Here is an 18,625-nt window from a genome sequence, read left to right on the forward strand (position 1 = left end):
CTTGCGAGTCAACATATCTCTGGCTAATGTTGGAGAACCAACTTAGAACCAGTGAGTCTGGTAGTCCAATCAGGCAGACTGGCAGGAACTGCAAGCTGTCATCTCACTTCAGGACTGGTCTCTCACATCTGCTGTCACGGAAAACAACTCTTCCATTCTTCAACAGAATCAATCTCAATCTCTCACGCTCTCTCACGGTCTCTCTCGGTCTCTCTCTCTCTCTCTCGGTCTCTCTCTCTCTCTCGGTCTCGGTCTCTCTCTCTCTCTCTCGGTCTCGGTCTCTCTCTCTCTCTCTCTCGGTCTCTCTCTCTCTCTCTCTCTCGGTCTCTCTCTCTCTCTCTCGGTCTCTCTCTCTCTCTCTCTCTCTCTCTCCCTCTCTCTCTCTCTCTCTCTCGGTCTCTCTCTCTCTCTCTCTCTCGCTCTCTCTCTCTCTCTCTCGCTCTCTCTCTCTCTCTCTCTCTCTCTCTCTCTCTCGGTCTCTCTCTCTCTCTCCCTCTCTCTCCCTCTCTCTCTCTCCCCCTCTCTCTCTCTCTCTCTCTCTCTCTCTCTCTCTCTCTCTCTCTCTCTCTCTCTCTCTCTCTCTCTCTCTCTCTCTCTCTCTCTCTCTCTCTCTCTCTCTCTCTCTCATCCCATCTTGTCTTCAGTTATAAAAGCCTTCTTCCTGTCCGTGGTACAACAAATACTGTGCTGACGCAGTTCTCTTGAAACAAGTTGCCTTCTCTTCCTGGAAAACAAACACCTGGCCAACCTCAAGACCACTTTCAAACCTGGTTACACCTTGTCAAGTCTATCTCTGGAGTATGCCCCTCCCCCACCTCCATCCTATCTTTCCCTTCAATTAGCACCACAGCAGATGTTGCTTGTGAGAAGGCCAAATGCCTAAATTCAGTATTTGCTTCCAAATATTGTGTCCCCAATCCCTTGCTCCTTCTACCTACCTCACCTAGTTGCACCTAACTGCTCCTGGACTGTCTTTTTCACCTGAGAAGGTGGAGAGGTTTCTCAGAAACATCAACCGATTCTGCAACTGAACTGGACGGCATCAGCTCATGTGTTCTAAAAACCTTCTCTGCTGCTCATACACATCCTCTTTCTGCTATGTTTTTTTATGGATAGATGGTTAAGGCTCATGGAAGAGGTAGAGCAGAATATAATGGAACAAAATTGAAAGGGGGGAAACACCAACAGCAGGGTAGTGGTGAGAGTGAGATCAAGGGAGGGGGAAAAGGCCACACGGGGTAAACAATCTAGACAAGTCGAAACACAGCAAGAGGTGGTTGGGAAAAGTAGGGATGAAGCAGAAAAGGAACAAACCAACAAACAAACTAACAAACAAAAAGAGGAGAGGAAGAGGGCGAGAAGTTTTGTTTGCCCTAGGTCATCTTCCATGTGCTCGGAAGTCAGCAACATCACTGCATTATACAAACATGGTACAAAAACTGATCCCCTTATGAAGCTTAATAGCTGATTTCCAATCATCAGTCAGGTCAATCATCATATTTAATATCAAATACTTCCTTTTCTCCAACGGCTTGATCTCAGACTATCAGTTTGGTTTGATACATCGTCAATTCTCTACCCTGGACATGCTGCTTCTTCTCTCAACACAATGGATGGAGACCCTCAATCTCAGACATGAGATCAGCGCAACCTCTTGGCACTAAAGGATTCGATGCAGTCTGGTACCCTGACTTGCTCTCCAAACTTTCTGCTTTTGGTGTCAAAGGCCACCTCCACAATTGGCTTACAACATCCTCCACTCTTGTAGCCAATGCATGGCTCTCAACGGGATCCTCTCATCTCCTCTCCCTGTAAAGGCTGGAGTGGCCCAAGGCAGTGTCTTGGGCCCAGTCCGATTCCTAATCTTCATCAACGACCTTTCTGACTGAAAAATCCCCTTATTTATTTGCTGAGGACTCCAACCTCTGCCACAATATCCCTCACCTTTCAGATAAGCAGGCAGCAACCTCTTCCCATTCTTCAGAACTTGATGGAATCACAAGCTGGTCAAACACTTGGGGTGTGTCTTTCAATCCTGACAAATCTCACACTCTCACTCTGAAAAGACTGCCTGAAGAATGCAACCACCTACTTCCTTAACAAACCTCTTGAAGAAGTTCAATCACTCAAACTTTTGAGCCTCATCATCAGCAGGATCTTTTTATGGGCAAACTACATATCTCGGTTGGTCGACAAAGCCAGTCATCTATCATATGCAAAGTCTTTCCTTGGCAAATCTGACCTTTTATCAACCTACAAGGCCTTCATATGCATGTTGATAGAGTACTGCTCTCCACTCTGGGCTGGCAACCCTGTCTTACTCATTGCTCAGCTTGATGCCATGGAAACCATTCAAAACAGAACACAAAATACTGCATTGAAGTCATCGGAAGTAACCCGAAGAAGTAAAGAGGAAAGATGAAGTCATCAGGAGGAATCTGGATAGGATTTGGGTTTCAGCTGCTACTCCACTACTCCACTACTCTCAAACCCATCCAGTCACAGCCAAATGAGCCTCACAGAAAACTTTCTGCAGTGATTCACTTCTCCTAAGATAGATAAAGAAAGAGAAACAAGAGAAAGAGAAATCAGAGATTGGAGACCCTCGCCAAGACTTGTTTTGTGTGGAGTGTTGTGTGGTGTTTGTGTAGTTTTGTGTGGCAGTGTACTGGTGTGTTAATTGATGAGACAAAATGAGAAGTGCCACTTCATAACTACTGGCAGTGATGACCAGGTACCAAGACGTCTGCTTTGATGCAACCCCACTTTGATCGGACACCTGACCCTGACTCATGACATTTTTATTATTCAATTCAATTTAGAATGGGATTAAAATAAATTCAATTCAGATTAAATGGAAGACCAAGTAGGTACAGTCCTGCATTGGAGTAATCAGAAGGAACCCAAACAAGCAAAAAGAAAAGATAAAGTCATCAGGAGGAACCTGGATAGGATTCACATTTCAGCTGCGACTACTACTCTACTCTCAAACCCATCCAGGCACAGCCAATTGAGCCTTTTTTTATTATTTTTTGTATAACTTGTCGATGCTTGTTTGAGAGCGAACACACAACGCACAGCAAGGGGAGCATGAGACAAGAGGGGTGGGAGTGGGAAGGACAAAACAGTGGGTAACAGAGACATTCGGAGATCTGTGGAAGGGAGAGGGATGGGGCGGGGAACATGGGGAATACAAGATGGACATTACAGGGACTTTCAGGAAGGAAAGCAGGGAATTTGAAGGAGGTGGGCTTGGGTGGATTATCGGGTGTAAAAAAAAAGATCGAGGATTTCGATGGAGGATGATAAGAGGTGGTGGTGAAAAGCTGTTTTGAAGGCCTGGAGGGAAGAATGGGATTGAATAGAGTGAGGGAGTTTATTCCAAACGCAGGAAAAAAAAGAGGAATGAAAGAGTGAAGGTGAGCAGTGATTCATGATTTTGGTAGTTTTACCAGAAGGGGGTTGTTGGTGGGCCTTGAGCGGCCTGCGGAAATGTGGTGGGGACAAATCGCAGGGAGAGCGCGGGGGGGGCGACGCTGGAGAGGAGACGGTAGAAGCCAGAAAGACCACCGACCAGCCTGGGGTGAGAGAGTGAGAGGCCCAAAGACAGCCTCATCGCGGGAGACGCCAATGATCCGAAATGCCTTGGTTTCCACAGCGTGAAGCCGAGAAAGGTGGGAGGCAGGAGCACCAGCCCAGAGGGGAGAGCAGTACTCCATCAGGCTGTGGATGAAAACTTTGTAGCTGGTCAAGAGCTCAGGTGGGCCATGGAAGGACTTTGCACGACAGAGGATTCCCAGTCAGCGAATGGCTTTGGAGGCGAGGTTTGAAATATGGCTTTCCCAGGAAAGGTCATGGCAGATAGTGAGACCCAGAAGCTTGAAAGAAAGGACTTCTTCCAGAGGATTGTTGAGAAAGTGGATGGGGGGGTTCTAAACGGTCCTTTCGGAAAGACATAGTGAGAGTGTGAGATTTGTCCGGATTGAAAGACATGTTCCACGCGTTGGACCAGTTTGTGATTTTACCCAGATCTGTAGTGAGCGAAGAAACTGCTGCATGCCGGTCTGAAGGATGACAGATTGTACGGCAGACGGTGGAGTCATCAGCAAAGAGATAAAGAGGATTTTCCAGAGAGTCGGAGAGATCATTGATGAAAACCAGAAAAAGAACAGGGCCCAGAACGCTACCTTGAGGAACTCCAGCCTGGACAGGAAGAGGGGATGAAAGAACTCCATTTGGGGCCACATGTTGACTGCGACAAAACAAACAAACCTTATTCAAAACCTTATTGAGCCTTATTCAAAACAAACAACAATAACATAAAAATACAAATCATAAAATTACATAATTCTAGCTGCCAGACCATGTGTCCGATCAAGTTGAAATTTAAAACATGTATTCCCCATCACTATTCAATCACAATTTTGAAGTTTCATTTCAATTGATTAAGCAGTTAGAGAGAAAACATTATTAAATATTTTCCTTAAATTTAATATGGCTGCCAAACCGTGTGACCTATCAATTATTCCTGAACAAACTTGTACACGCATGTCTTGGGGAACATTTATGTGAAGTTTCCCCTCGATCTGTCCAGCTGTTCTGGAGAAGATTTTTATATGCTTTAGGCTAAATCCAATATATATGCTGCCAAACCATGTGACCTATGACATCATATGTGTGAACCTTTTGTTCCTCATGGATAAGCGGTAATATGTGTAAAGTTTCACCATAATCTGTTTAGCCATTTCAGAGAAGATTTTTGATCGTATATATATATATTTTTTTTTTTTAACAATATGGCTGCCGAATCATGTGACCGATGACATCATCAAAATAATAATTTGTGGACCATTTTATCCTTAAATGACCCTCAAAATTTTTCATAGTGATCGGATGTAGCGTTCCACATATGTAATTATGACGTCATAACGAAGGCACCTATGATGTCAAAAAAAATCACACTTTCCCCACAGAGTACCAAGTTTCAATGTTTTCTTTGGTGCGGTTTCAGATCTCGAGGGCAAAACTTCTTCTATTTTACCAACATGGCTGCCAAACCACATGTCCTATGACATCATAATTATCATTAAAACATTCTCCATGAGTAGTCACACCAATGGTGAAAATTTTGTCTCAATCCGACAAACAGTTGCGGAGAAAAACACAAAAGTTCTGTGCGGACAAACAGACAGACAGACAAACAGACAAACGGATCCAAATGCAAGACTCTCTCTTTCAGCGAGGGTAATAAAGAGTGAAAGAGATGAAAGAAAAGATAAAAAAAATGTTCATTTTACTCAAATACATACCTATAAATAGTAAAACCAGAAAAACTGATAATTTTGCAGTGGTCTCTTAATTTTTTCCAGAGCTGTATATATATATATAGTGAGACAGAGACAGAGACATAGACAAGGAAGATGAAGAGGGATATATCACACAGGCAGGGTATTAGCAGAGACCACCCAAGGTTAATGTCGCATTACAACAGATTTGCTAACGTCGACATCAACACTCATCAATGACGACAAAGTTTCTGCATCAAGGATTCATCAACAACATAAAAATACAAGTTGTGAAAATTATGACTGAAAGCTGAAAAACACCACAGTAAAACATTGCTGGGAATGATAGGTAGAACCGCAATGTAGAAATAAAATTTCGAAGAGAAAGAAGAAGTTAGAAAACAATCAAATACTGCAGATGGGGAGGGAGGGTGTGGGGGAAGGGGGGGACAAAAAACAAAGAGAAGCCAGCAAAGATAAATGGGTAAATTAAATAGAGAATCACATCTTACGTCGGTCACTGTAATCATCCACCAGAATGAGCTCTTTTAGCAGGATCGCCGGTGAGCTCTCAAGAACACTGTGCACAGTACGAAGGAGTGTGGACCAGGCCTCATTATAGAAAGCAATAACTACAGATGTAGTGGGCAAGCCTCGGTAGTCAAAATGCTTCGATCTGCACCTGCAAATAAAAACAAAGTTTAATGTTTTTATCAGTTTCCTACATTAAGCATCACCAAATGAAAATGTGTTTCTTTAGATAACACCATGAACTTTCCACTGAATTAAAGTGAGGAAGTAGAGCTCACTCATGCATGCGACGATCAGCGATGTGCCGATGTAAGGAGATGCGGTCACTAACGTAGATGTTCAAAGCATACTGCTCTATACTTTCATCCTCAAGATGTTTTTCCGATGAGCCGTCAGCTAAACCCAATTTCACAGCATGGCCCCACTCGCCAGGTGCCACCTCGTCAGGTGATTGTTTCTTGTAGAGTGGTCGTGAGAGATCAACAGAGACGGGTATCGTCGGTGGGATGTAGTTGTGTGTCCCTGTGCGACTCAGAACTATGTACCTAGGAAGGAATTGTAGAGGTGGTTGAAAGATAGATTTCATTCAAGTTAGCATCATTATTCCAACAAAGTTCGATTTCAGCACCATCCAGACTGTCACACTGATTGACATTTGACTTGAGGTCAGAAACCAGAGAATAAACAGCATATTATTAAGTCTGATGGGGCTCAAACACGCTGTCAAATGCCATCGTTTTTAAAGTAGGAAAAAAAACAAAAAACGTTGTACAGCAAAGAAATCAACAAATCCAAGACATTTTATTTTGATCCATTTTTGAGAGCTACAAGTAGTGAAATTGTGAAAAAGATGAAATGAAGGGCTGTTGCTGATGTCTTTCACTCCTTTAATTCCCCATTTTCAAGTGTAATTTTACTGTGCAGAAAATGTTAACATACCCAACCCAGGTGATGCCAAACAACAGTGCAGCCTTGCCAAGCGTTGCCCAGCGCCGCTGGCCCCGACGCATGGCCAGGACAGCCCAGCAAGAAGATTTATGGACAAAGAATTAGAGGTGCAAAACGAGGTTGCCTGTAAATATGCATAATACCATGACCATTATATTTCAAATAAGGCACGCAAAAACATGCGTCAATGTATTACATTTCTTATATACATTTGCTTTGCCTTTTCTTATTGACAAACAACAATCAGCAATGCTGTCTTTATGTTATTTTTTTTCTTTACAAGAGTGAGCGTGATGGAAGATCAAAGTAGAACTCACAGTGGGCCAAACATCAAGGGAATGAACAAACAGGGGGGGAAAAAAATGAGGGGAAGCGGAGGTGGGAAACTGAAATTGCATGAAGTCCAATAGGGAAGACTGAGACAGAACAGCCTTTGGAAAGTGGTTCCATCGATGGGAGAAGTGAGGAATAAAATAGTTCAACCATGTATTTTTGCAGAAATTAATTCCCAGGAACGCGTTTCAATCGAAATATCTTTGCCATGATGAAACAAAGCTCATGCATGCCTATCAGGTTGGACACCCAGGCCACAGGCAAAATATTTCGATTCCAATTTGAACTTCACCAAACTTCCACAATAAAGGGATCAACAATGTGGCAAATTTGCACCAAGTAATGGCTTGAGTAAAACATTAAGAGGTTCAAGGTATGAAGCCGTACTATTTGTTTGCACTTTAAATCACACACAAAATTACCGTGCTTCCCCATTGTCTCGAGTCACTCACCTGCATTTTTTTCATTTATTTATATTTTTATTCATGGATGTTGTCCGACAATGCTGCAATTTTTTCCCAGTGTACTGGCTTCGATGTCCATCAGCAAGCAATTTCAGCTCTCTACATCGCCCGGAAGGTACCGATCTTTAATATCAGTCAGTGATTCAGTCAGTCATTTATTCATGACAGACAGTTATGTATATATATATATATATATATATATATATATATATATATATATATATATATATATATATATATATATATATATATTAGATTAAATACACTAATGCTGTCTGTCCGTCACTCCCCCACTCCCCCCCCCACGTCCCCGAAACACAGAAATGCTCTTTGGAGACAATGAATTTTAGTAAAAGTTGTTTCAAATTAATCCACACATATGATAAAATTATAATATTGCCTCAATTTAGCTCTTTCAACCAGCGCAACAATAAAAGGCTTTCTTTTACTTTTCGATGGTGAATAATCACTTGGAGAATTGAAAAAAAGTCTCATATCTGGATGCTCACCAACATCGAATCAATTTGACATAATCACACACCCAACCTGTCCACCAAATTTTGTCCGAATCAGTCCACAACTTTTTGAGATATCCTGCTCACAGACAAACAAACAGACAGACAAACAGGCAGACAGGGATGAAAACATAACCCGAGTCCATCTTCGGTGGCAGAGGTAATAAGAAGCAAGCAAATAAATAAATACAAACCAAAATAAAAATATGAGGGTGTAGTGATCCTATTATTCTCAACAGTTTGCAAAAACACAATGACATTTATGGCTCCACTAAAAATTTAATTTGCACCGAAAACGTTTTCAACCTTTGTGTGGCAATTTCATCGATGATTTAATCGTTGTTCTTCTGGCGTCTTTACAAGGCAACAATAAACTTCCTGCATAATCTGGAAGTTACTGCAACATTTCAGTCTGCAATGCATCACAAACAGGAAGGTTACCCAGGAATCCAAAAGAGGAGCACATGACAGCAGTATCATTAGGGTGTCTGTTTTAAAGCAGGTACAAATACTATCACATGATAACGATAATGTTACCAAAGCAGATTTATGCAAAATAAAAAAAGATTGCCATTTGCTTCCCAGTGGAGTTCAAATTTGAACCTGCCATCACTGGATTACAATACAGAAGCTCAGCCAATCGAGAAACCCTGTCATGCACTAAGGGATTATAATCTACCCAAATTACCTTTTTATTCAATAGTAACTGAGACTAATGATAGCAGCATGCACACATACAAATAACACTGGTGTACAACATTAACTAAAACCATATTAGTCAACAACGTGGACAAAACACATGGGATGGGATGATGATCTGGAATTCCAGGAATTAATAATGTGCTGAGATGGGAATGCCAAACATGCCAACCCAATTTTTTGAATGATACCATGTGATATATTGCATCCACAAGTGGCTAAGATATAATTCAGTTTAAAGTCCTCCTCAGAGGAATCAAGTGTCTCACTGTATATCACATTATTGTGGAAATGTATCACAATTTGCAAGGATAGATAAACAATTATATTTGATTGTCTATACAAAACACCTGTTATGAGATGTACTAGCATATCAAATAAATAAATAAAATATCGATAGATAGAATATCAAAAGTTCAAAAGGACATCTGCATATTCATATTAAGTACACTGCAGGGGAGGGGAGATGGTGGTGGTTGTAAATTGGGAAAAAGATAGGAGAAAAAATAATTTAAAAAAAAGGCAAGGTGTGGGAGATAAGGAGGGTGGGAGGGAGAAGAAAAAACTGAAGTAAAGTTGAAAAAGACCAACAGGAGGTCAAAAAAAAAACTGCATTCGTAAGGGAGGGATCAAGAAAATAGTAAAATTTTGGAAAATGTACATTCAGGGCTGAATTTACAAAAGGCGTTTAAGAGTTAAACGTGTAGAATAGGTAATCATGTGATGATCACCGTTCAAAGTTAATCGCCTATCATGCAGGAAGATTGATTATCTAATGCACAATAAAAAAAAATCATAACGTGTTTAAATAACAAAGAAACCTTTACAAGTCAGCGGGCATGGGGTGGTGGAATTTACAAAAGGCGTTTAAAAGTTGAACAGTTAAACACGTGTTGAATCACTAATCATGTGATGATCATTGTTCAAAGTTAATCGCCTATCACTGAAGAGTGATGATTTAATGCGCTATCAAAACCGAGTGACAAATATTGAAAATAACAAAGGAAGTTTTACATGACGGTGAGAACATGTTTAAGAGTGTGTTCAAGGTCTTAAAGCCAGCATTGCACAGCTCTTATTGTTGGTAGTTTACATGGAACAGTGCATATGGATGTGTGAGGAGTGCTTGAATTAGCTCAAGAGGAAGCAAAAGAAGATAGGGAACTTCGGCGACGAGCATTGAGAATCTTCGACGATAGATGGAGGAAGATGAAGTATGACGATGTCAATTTTTTGTCATGTAAATTCTTCCTCATTAATACAATCTGCAATCTAACTCCTCCCCCTTATGGAATGCAATCATCGTCCTCAACGGCACTTCTTCCTCTCATCCTCCTCCTCCTCCTCCTCCTCTTCCCTTTACAAGGGGTCAGGTCTGATGGTACCACACTTCTGCCCTGCCTTGACCACGATAGTCCTCCACCCCCCACCTGTCCTCAGCCAACTCTCTCCACTCTCCACTATAATAGAAAGAAAAGTTCATGTATTTTATGGCTCTGCTGATGAAGTCGCCAGTGGCATGATGTTTTTGGGTTGTCCATCCATCCAGACGTACTAACGTACGTACGTCCGTGCCAATTTTCTCTGTTTTCTCTGCAATCGCTTATCTGCGCGATACAAATTTTTCACCATTGATGCGACTACTCATGGAGAATATTTTAATGATTATGATGTCATAGGTAATGCGATGTGGCAGCCATGTTGGAAAAAAAAGAAAAAAAATTGGACCTCTATCTTCGAAACTGCTCAATGGAAAAAATTGAAACTTCGCACATGTGAAGTACTCCCCATGGGAAAGTATGATTTTTTTTGATGATGTCATACGTGGTTTCGTTATGAGGTCATAACTGCATATGTCAAAGGCTTTGTCAGATCAGTGTGAAAATTTTTGAGGGTCATCTCTGGCTAAATTGAATGGAGAAAAATCTTGTTGATGTCTTCGGTCACCTGGTTCAGCAGCCATATTGTTTTTAACATAAAAACCTTCAAAACTCTTCTCCAAAATGGCTGAGCAGATCAAGGCAAAACTTTACAGGTATGATTGTCTATCCATGAGGAACAAAAAGTTCTCCACCTGAGATGGCATAGATCACATGGTTTGACAGCCTAAAATCTTTAAAAACCCTCTCCAGAATGGCGAGACAGAGAGGTGAAACTTCACACACTTTCCCCAAGTCTTGGGAATACCAGGTTGTTCATGAATTATAATTAATAGGTCACATGATCAGGCAGCCACATTGGATTGAACGAAGATCTTGAAAAAAATTATTTCTCTTGAACTGCTTCATCAATCAACATGAAACTTCACAATTGTGTTATAAAATGCGACCTGAATGGATGCATGGTCTGGCAGTAAGAATTATTTAATATTTTCAATGTAATAATGTGGGTGGAGGCATATCTGGTGATGTTATGACGTCGAAGTGTGCCCTTCTCGATTAATACATATATCAATGTTTTAATAGATTGGACAGAATGTGCATGATTAACAAATTATTTATTGTATTTTCATAAGGCGATTTATATTGATCGTAAAGAAAAAAAATACAATTACCTTAAGTAAGAATCACCTGTGCTGGTCAATGGAATCAGACAATTATCATCAGCTTGTTTCAGACGATCAGTTGCTGACGCAGAATCATCACCCACCTCATTCTGTACTTTATCCAAGTCTCCAGCTATGACTGTCAACATTGCAACAATTTGTTCACCAAATTTAGCGATCACAGCATTCCGACCTCCTGTGTTTTGCATATCAGATCCTCACCAAAGAACATTTTTCCATCCCCATCCCCACTTCACCTCCCTCCCTCCCTCCCTCTTCCACCCCTGCCTCACCTCCCTCCTCTACCCCCACGCCTCACCTCCAGTGCCGGATTAAGTCTCGGCTGACCCATTTTAGAGAATGGCCTGAAAATTTTAAATTAGATCTCGGGCTCATGGAAATGGACCCCAGGCAAAAGATGAACCGATTCAAGAATAAAATATTTAATACAAAAAATGACAAATATTTAATGTGAAAATAATTTTTGGCCCGAATTTTTGGCTGGCCCTAAGGCACATGCCTTGTCTGTCTAATGGTTAATCCAGCACTGCTCACCTCCCACCTCTATTCCCCCCCTCACCTCACCTCCCTCCTCTATCCCCTCGCCTCACCTCCCTCCTCTATCCCCCATCGCTTCACCTCCCTCCTCTATCCCCCCATCGCCTCACCTCCCTCCTCTACCCCCCCATCGCCTCACCTCCCTCCTCTATCCCCCCATCGCCTCACCTCCCTCCTCTATCCCCCATCGCCTCACCTCCCTCCTCTATCCCCCCATCGCCTCACCTCCCTCCTCTATCCCCCCATCGCCTCACCTCCCTCCTCTATCCCCCCATCGCCTCACCTCCCTCCTCTATCCCCCCATCGCCTCACCTCCCTCCTCTATCCCCCATCGCCTCACCTCCCTCCTCTATCCCCCCATCGCCTCACCTCCCTCCTCTATCCCCCCATCGCCTCACCTCCCTCCTCTATCCCCCCATCGCCTCACCTCCCTCCTCTATCCCCCCATCACCTCACCTCCCTCCTCTATCCCCCCATCGCCTCACCTCCCTCCTCTATCCCCCCATCGCCTCACCTCCCTCCTCTATCCCCCCATCGCCTCACCTCCCTCCTCTATCCCCCCATCGCCTCACCTCCCTCCTCTATCCCCCCATCGCCTCACCTCCCTCCTCTATCCCCCCATCGCCTCACCTCCCTCCTCTATCCCCCCATCGCCTCACCTCCCTCCTCTATCTCCACCTCACCTTCCTCCTCTATCCCCACCTCACCTCCCTCCTCTATCCCCACCTCACCTCCCTCCTCACCTTCCTCCTCACCTCCCGCACCCCCAGATCTTCCTCTTCTTCTATCGAAGTACCAATTGAGTAAATTGAGTAAATGAAGCACAGCAATTGAGCAATTGAGTAAATGTGTATGAAGCACGTGTTTTACAAAGCGCGCTTTCGTGATCCAATCATTTGACATTTTATATCAACTTTCAAGACCGCGAATAATTGTTCAAGAGAGGAAGGTACGAGCGGTCTGTGGTTCACACAACGAAGGCGGAAGTAAAATGCAATCGGCACTCACCTCCCTGAAGTCAGTGTGAAATTACTCTCAATCAAGAGGATGGGTTTGCCCGTTTGGACACGGGGCGGTGGGAGGGGAGACCGGAAACACGAGATGGCAGAATCGATAAGTAACAAAGAAAACTCGGGTGAGAGGAAAGTGGTTACCATGGGTGATGAAGTACTCCCCGACACCAAAGGTCCACTCACCAGACAGTCCCTTCCGTCAAACTGACGCTCTCGTGAAGACGAGGCCGAACACCACGCCCACAGCAAGGCAAAGCCACGCCCACAGCAAGGCAAAGCCACGCCCACAGCAAGGCAAAGCCACACCCACAGCAAGGCAAAGCCACGCCCACAGCAAGGCAAAGCCACGCCCACAGCAAGGCAAAGCCACGCCCACACGGTGTGACGTCATGCATTGGGTTATTTCGACATTCACTTTTGAAAGTTGGAGCGTGTGAAAATCCGCACGTGCAGTGCGGCACTGAATGTTCAGCATTACAGGACGCGAACAATATTTCGTGTTATATGACTCAGTAGTTACGTTTGGTGAAAAGGTTTGTTTGCACGTTTATTACATAAAACACAAGAACATTTTTGGAGACCAGAAAAACCGTGAAAGATATTACAATATCACCAATAACACGAGGATTGGGAGAGGATCCCTGTACATTTACACAAATACCAAGGATCGAACTCATAAAGACAAATTAGGACACGAATAAACACCACATTTTTAAAGTAACTTCTGTAAGCTTGGTGTAGAAGTGTAAATGCTGCTGAATTCCCACAAAGTACTCACTGCTCACGTGTTCAGGCTCCAAACAAAAGATAAACCGATCATGGGGTATTAGTAACTGGATGCTCGCAGGATGGCCGAGAGGAACGCACACTCATCTAGCCTGGGTTCGAATCCCGACCCAGTTGTAAAAGTTATAAACTTTCATCCCGGTGATTCATCAAAGGGTGTCCCGTGATCGAGAAATGGATTCCATTGGGAAACGATAATGATGTAGAAGAGTTGTCGTGGTGAAGGTGTTATTTATTGTCTCTTTGGAGGTGTTATTTATTGTCTCCGAGCAAATACAAGAGGCGGGGGGGAGGGGGGAGGGGGGAGAGGAGACAGGTGGAGGGACAGAGGGGGAGGGGAGACAGAGAGGATTAGGAATGGGAAGGGGGAGGGGAGAACGAAAAAGGAGGAGGGGGAGGTGGGCAGCGTGACACCACGCCAAACGTTGTCTCTCTCTCTCTCTCTCTCTCTCTCTCTCTCTCTCTCTCTCTCTCTCTCTCTCTCTCTCTCTCTCTCTCTCTCTCTCTCTCTCTCTCTCTCTCTCTCTCTCTCTCTCTCTCTCTCTCTCTCTCTCTCTCTCTCTCTCTCTCTCTCTCTCTCTCTCTCTCTCTCTCTCTCTCTCTCTCTCTCTCTCTCTCTCTCTCTCTCTCTCTCTCTCTCTCTCTCTCTCTCTCTCTCTCTCTCTCTCTCTCTCTCTCTCTCTCTCTCTCTCTCTCTCTCTCTCTCTCTCTCTCTCTCTCTCTCTCTCTCTCTCTCTCTCTCTCTCTCTCTCTCTCTCTCTCTCTCTCTCTCTCTCTCTCTCTCTCTCTCTCTCTCTCTCTCTCTCTCTCTCTCTCTCTCTCTCTCTCTCTCTCTCTCTCTCTCTCTCTCTCTCTCTCTCTCTCTCTCTCTCTCTCTCTCTCTCTCTCTCTCTCTCTCTCTCTCTCTCTCTCTCTCTCTCTCTCTCTCTCTCTCTCTCTCTCTCTCTCTCTCTCTCTCTCTCTCTCTCTCTCTCTCTCTCTCTCTCTCTCTCTCTCTCTCTCTCTCTCTCTCTCTCTCTCTCTCTCTCTCTCTCTCTCTCTCTCTCTCTCTCTCTCTCTCTCTCTCTCTCTCTCTCTCTCTCTCTCTCTCTCTCTCTCTCTCTCTCTCTCTCTCTTCCCCCCACCCCACAAAACGTTGGTGTGGTGGTGGGTCTGAAAAGTAGTCAAGGTCCAATTAGGTTTAAAAGTGGAAAGGATGAAAGGTCTGAAAAGGTATAAAAGGGTCGAAATGGTCTAAAGAGTGTAATTTAAGGTCTCAAGGGTCGGAATAGTCTGACGGGGTCTCCAGGGTCCAAAAACGTAAAAATACTCTCAAGGTCAAAGGGGTCCACTGGGTATTAAAAGGTCTGAAAGGTGTGAAGTTTTAAAGGTCTAAAGGGTAGAAAGGTGTCTTAGGGTCTTCGGGGTTCTAAAGGGTTTAAGAGGATCAAAAGGGTCAAAAGGTTCTAAAGGATGTAATGGGGTCTACAGGATATTCGGGTTCTGGAGGATTTTAGGGGTCTTAAATTAGGGTATGGGGCATCTAAAGGGTCTTAAGGGTCGATAAGGTCTAAGGGATCTTAAAGGGTCTTAGAGGTCTAAAGGATCTTGGGGATCTTAAGGGTGTTAAAGATGTTAGGGTTCTGAAGGGTTTTAGGGGGTCTTTAAGGGTATTTAGGTTTGAAAGGGTCTTTGAAGTGCCAAAGGGTATTAGGGGAATTACGGGGTCTTAAGAGTTTTTGGGATGTTAGGGTCTTTGTGGTCTTTATGGTTCTTCGGGTTTAAAGGGTCTAAAGGGCTTTAGGAGTCTTAGGGATCTAAAGGGTGCAATGCAATTCGTACACATACTCACGTTCTCTGCGGACAAACAAACAAAGAAACAGACAACCGGACAGACAAACAGACACAAATGCAACACCCTGTCCTCTCGTGAGAGTAAAAATGTAAAATGATGGAGGGATGTGTTATTCCAAAATGTATGTAAACAAGGTAAGGATGGTCTCAATAAATGATCATGCGAAACATCCCCCGACATCTTTCTTTGAATAATGGTTGTCCCTATAAAAGACACGACGTGTGTGTGTGTGTGTGTGTGTGTGTGTGTGTGTGTGTGTGTGTGTGTGTGTGTGTGTGTGTGTGTGTGTGTGTGTGTGTGTGTGTGTGTGTGTGTGTGTGTGTGTGTGTGTGTGTGTGTGTGTGTGTGTGTGTGTGTGTGTGTGTGTGTGTGTGTGTGTGTGTGTGCCACCACATCCTTTTGCAATTTGAAAAATGTATATATTTCTTGAAAATATAATGAAAAGCGCGAAAAATGATAATATACATAGCTTTCGAATTGACATCAGTATATACTTTAACAAAGACCTGAGAAGACAAGATGTGATTCAACACAATGTTTGGGATTTGAACCTGGGATCACAATTACAAGCAGAGTGCATCACAGATGGGAGAACAGCATGGCCGGATTTTCCAATAGGCAACATAGGCCATTGGCCTCGGGCCCACCAGTAACTGGGGGCCCACCGGGTACTTGTGGGTTCTCTGATCGGTTTCATTGTATGCTTTTTATTATGCATTGTATTTCATTGTATGCATTGTATTTCATTGTAATTTATTATGCTTCAGTTTCATTGTATTTTTCCATTATTCCTATGTGTCAGATGTACATGATATGGAACTCGATTTACTTTGATGTACTTTGATGTACTTTGATGTACTTTGATTTACATGATATGGAACTTGATTTACTTTGATGTACTTTGATGAACTTTGATGTACTTTGATGTACTTGATATGGAACTTGATTTACTTTGATGCACTTTGATGAACTTTGATGTACTTTAATGTACATTGATGTACTTTGATGTACATGATATGGAACTTGATTTACTTTGATGTACTTTGATGTACATGATATGGAACTTGATTTACTTTGATGTACTTTGATGTACATGATATGGAACTTGATTTACTTTGATGTACTTTGATGAACTTTGATGTACTTTGATGTATTTGATATGGAACTTGATTTACTTTGATGTACTTTGATGAACTTTGACGTACATGATATGGAACTTGATTTACTTTGATGTACTTTGATGTACTTTGATGTACATGATATGGAACTTGATTTACTTTGATGTACTTTGATGTACATGATATGGAACTTGATTTACTTTGATGTACTTTGATGTATTTTAATGTATTTTGATGTACTTTGATGTACATGACATGGAACTTGATGTACTTTGATGTACTTTGATGTACTTTAATGTATTTTGATGTACTTTGACGTACATGATATGGAACTTGATTTACTTTGATGTACTTTGATGTACTTTGATGTACATGATATGGAACTTGATTTACTTTGATGTACTTTGATGTACATGATATGGAACTTGATTTACTTTGATGTACTTTGATGTATTTTAATGTATTTTGATGTACTTTGATGTACATGACATGGAACTTGATGTACTTTGATGTACTTTGATGTACTTTAATGTATTTTGATGTACTTTGACGTACATGATATGGAACTTGATTTACTTTGATGTACTTTGATGTACTTTGATGTACATGATATGGAACTTGATTTACTTTGATGTACTTTGATGTACATGATATGGAACTTGATTTACTTTGATGTACTTTGATGTATTTTAATGTATTTTGATGTACTTTGATGTACATGACATGGAACTTGATGTACTTTGATGTACTTTGATGTACTTTAATGTATTTTGATGTACTTTGATGTACATGATATGGAACTTGATTTACTTTAATGTACTTTGATGTACTTTGATGTACATGATATGGAACTTGATTTACTTTGATGTACTTTAATGTAGTTTGATGTACTTTGATGTACATGATATGGAACTTGATTTACTTTGATGTACTTTGATGTACATGATATGGAACTTGATTTACTTTGATGTACTTTAATGTAGTTTGATGTACTTTGATGTACATGATATGGAACTTGATTTACTTTGATGTACTTTGATGTACTTGATATGGAACTGATTTGATTAAAAATTATTGATGTGTTACATTATGTTGTAATTGTTGTTTTAAATTACAATATTACGATATATATAATTTTCTTTTTAGAGGGGGGGGCACTGATAAGGTTTGGCCGAGGGCCCACAAGCAAGTAAATCCGGTCCTGCAGAACAGGGAGCACTCGGCCAACTGAGCAGATACATGAATGAGCACGTCCCCAAAGAATGTGGATCCATTACTCAACTTTACAGTTGCGTCACAAACACAAATGTGCAACACAGTGTCAAGATCGGAAAGGCTCTCATGGCAAACTTTCATCAAAAGGTTCCATTTCCAGATCTAGTATCATGCAGGAAAATAGCTGCCACGGTGATGGAGGCACTAATAGGGTTTTGTTTACAATCACCCTCCACCCCTCCTGCAATCCCATCACCCTCCACCCCTCCTGCAATCCCATCACCCTCCACTCCTCCTGCAATCCCATCACCCTCCACTCCTCCTGCAATCCCATCACCCTCCACCCCTCCTGCAATCCCATCACCCTCCACTCCTCCTGCAATCCCATCACCCTCCACTCCTCCTGCAATCCCATCACCCTCCACTCCTCCTGCAATCCCATCACCCTCCACCCCTCCTGCAATCCCATCACCCTCCACTCCTGCAATCCCATTTCCCTCCACCCCTCCTGCAATCCCATTTCCCTCCAGTTTAGCCATTTCGACTCGTGACTTTGACTTCACTGCTTCCAGACCCCACAAAACGCTGGATCGGGAACAGAAAAACAACAAAAGTTTGTCCCTCGCTACATCTGCTGTTGTCATGACAGCTGTTATTAGGAAACATCCGAACCAACATTCTTTGCCATAAAAAGATGTGACGTGCTGTTTTTTTTTATTTCATAAACAGTGTTTGAGAAAAAGTCTGGTTGGTTGATATTTGTTGTGGTCTTTTCTGCATG

The 18,625-nt window shown here is 42.5% G+C and overlaps 1 protein-coding gene across 3 annotated transcripts in view; it reads right to left on the reverse strand.

Moving 5' to 3' along the window:
- LOC147021915 (polypeptide N-acetylgalactosaminyltransferase 4-like) overlaps nt 1–13,148 on the reverse strand; it is a 75,854-nt gene extending 62,706 nt beyond the window's left edge. Inside the window, exons 1-5 of one of the 3 annotated variants that reach the window (XM_085892333.1) lie at nt 13,075–13,148; nt 8,383–8,488; nt 6,756–6,888; nt 6,095–6,361; nt 5,798–5,967 (exon numbers count right to left, since the gene is read on the reverse strand). In XM_085892333.1, coding sequence (XP_085748459.1) covers nt 5,798–5,967; nt 6,095–6,361; nt 6,756–6,826 — 508 coding nt within the window. In that variant the 5' untranslated portion in view covers nt 6,827–6,888; nt 8,383–8,488; nt 13,075–13,148. Of the gene's footprint in view, nt 1–5,797; nt 5,968–6,094; nt 6,362–6,755; nt 6,889–8,382; nt 8,489–12,886 lie in introns of all 3 variants that reach the window. The other 2 variants (XM_085892330.1, XM_085892331.1) reach the window with 2 other exon arrangements.
- Between the last annotated feature and the right edge of the window lie 5,477 nt (nt 13,149–18,625).

The sequence above is a fragment of the Eptatretus burgeri genome, chromosome 8 (assembly GCF_056783735.1).
Source record: "Eptatretus burgeri isolate ZD-2024b chromosome 8, Ebu_testis_v1, whole genome shotgun sequence".
NCBI classification, from domain to species: Eukaryota; Metazoa; Chordata; class Myxini; order Myxiniformes; family Myxinidae; genus Eptatretus; species Eptatretus burgeri.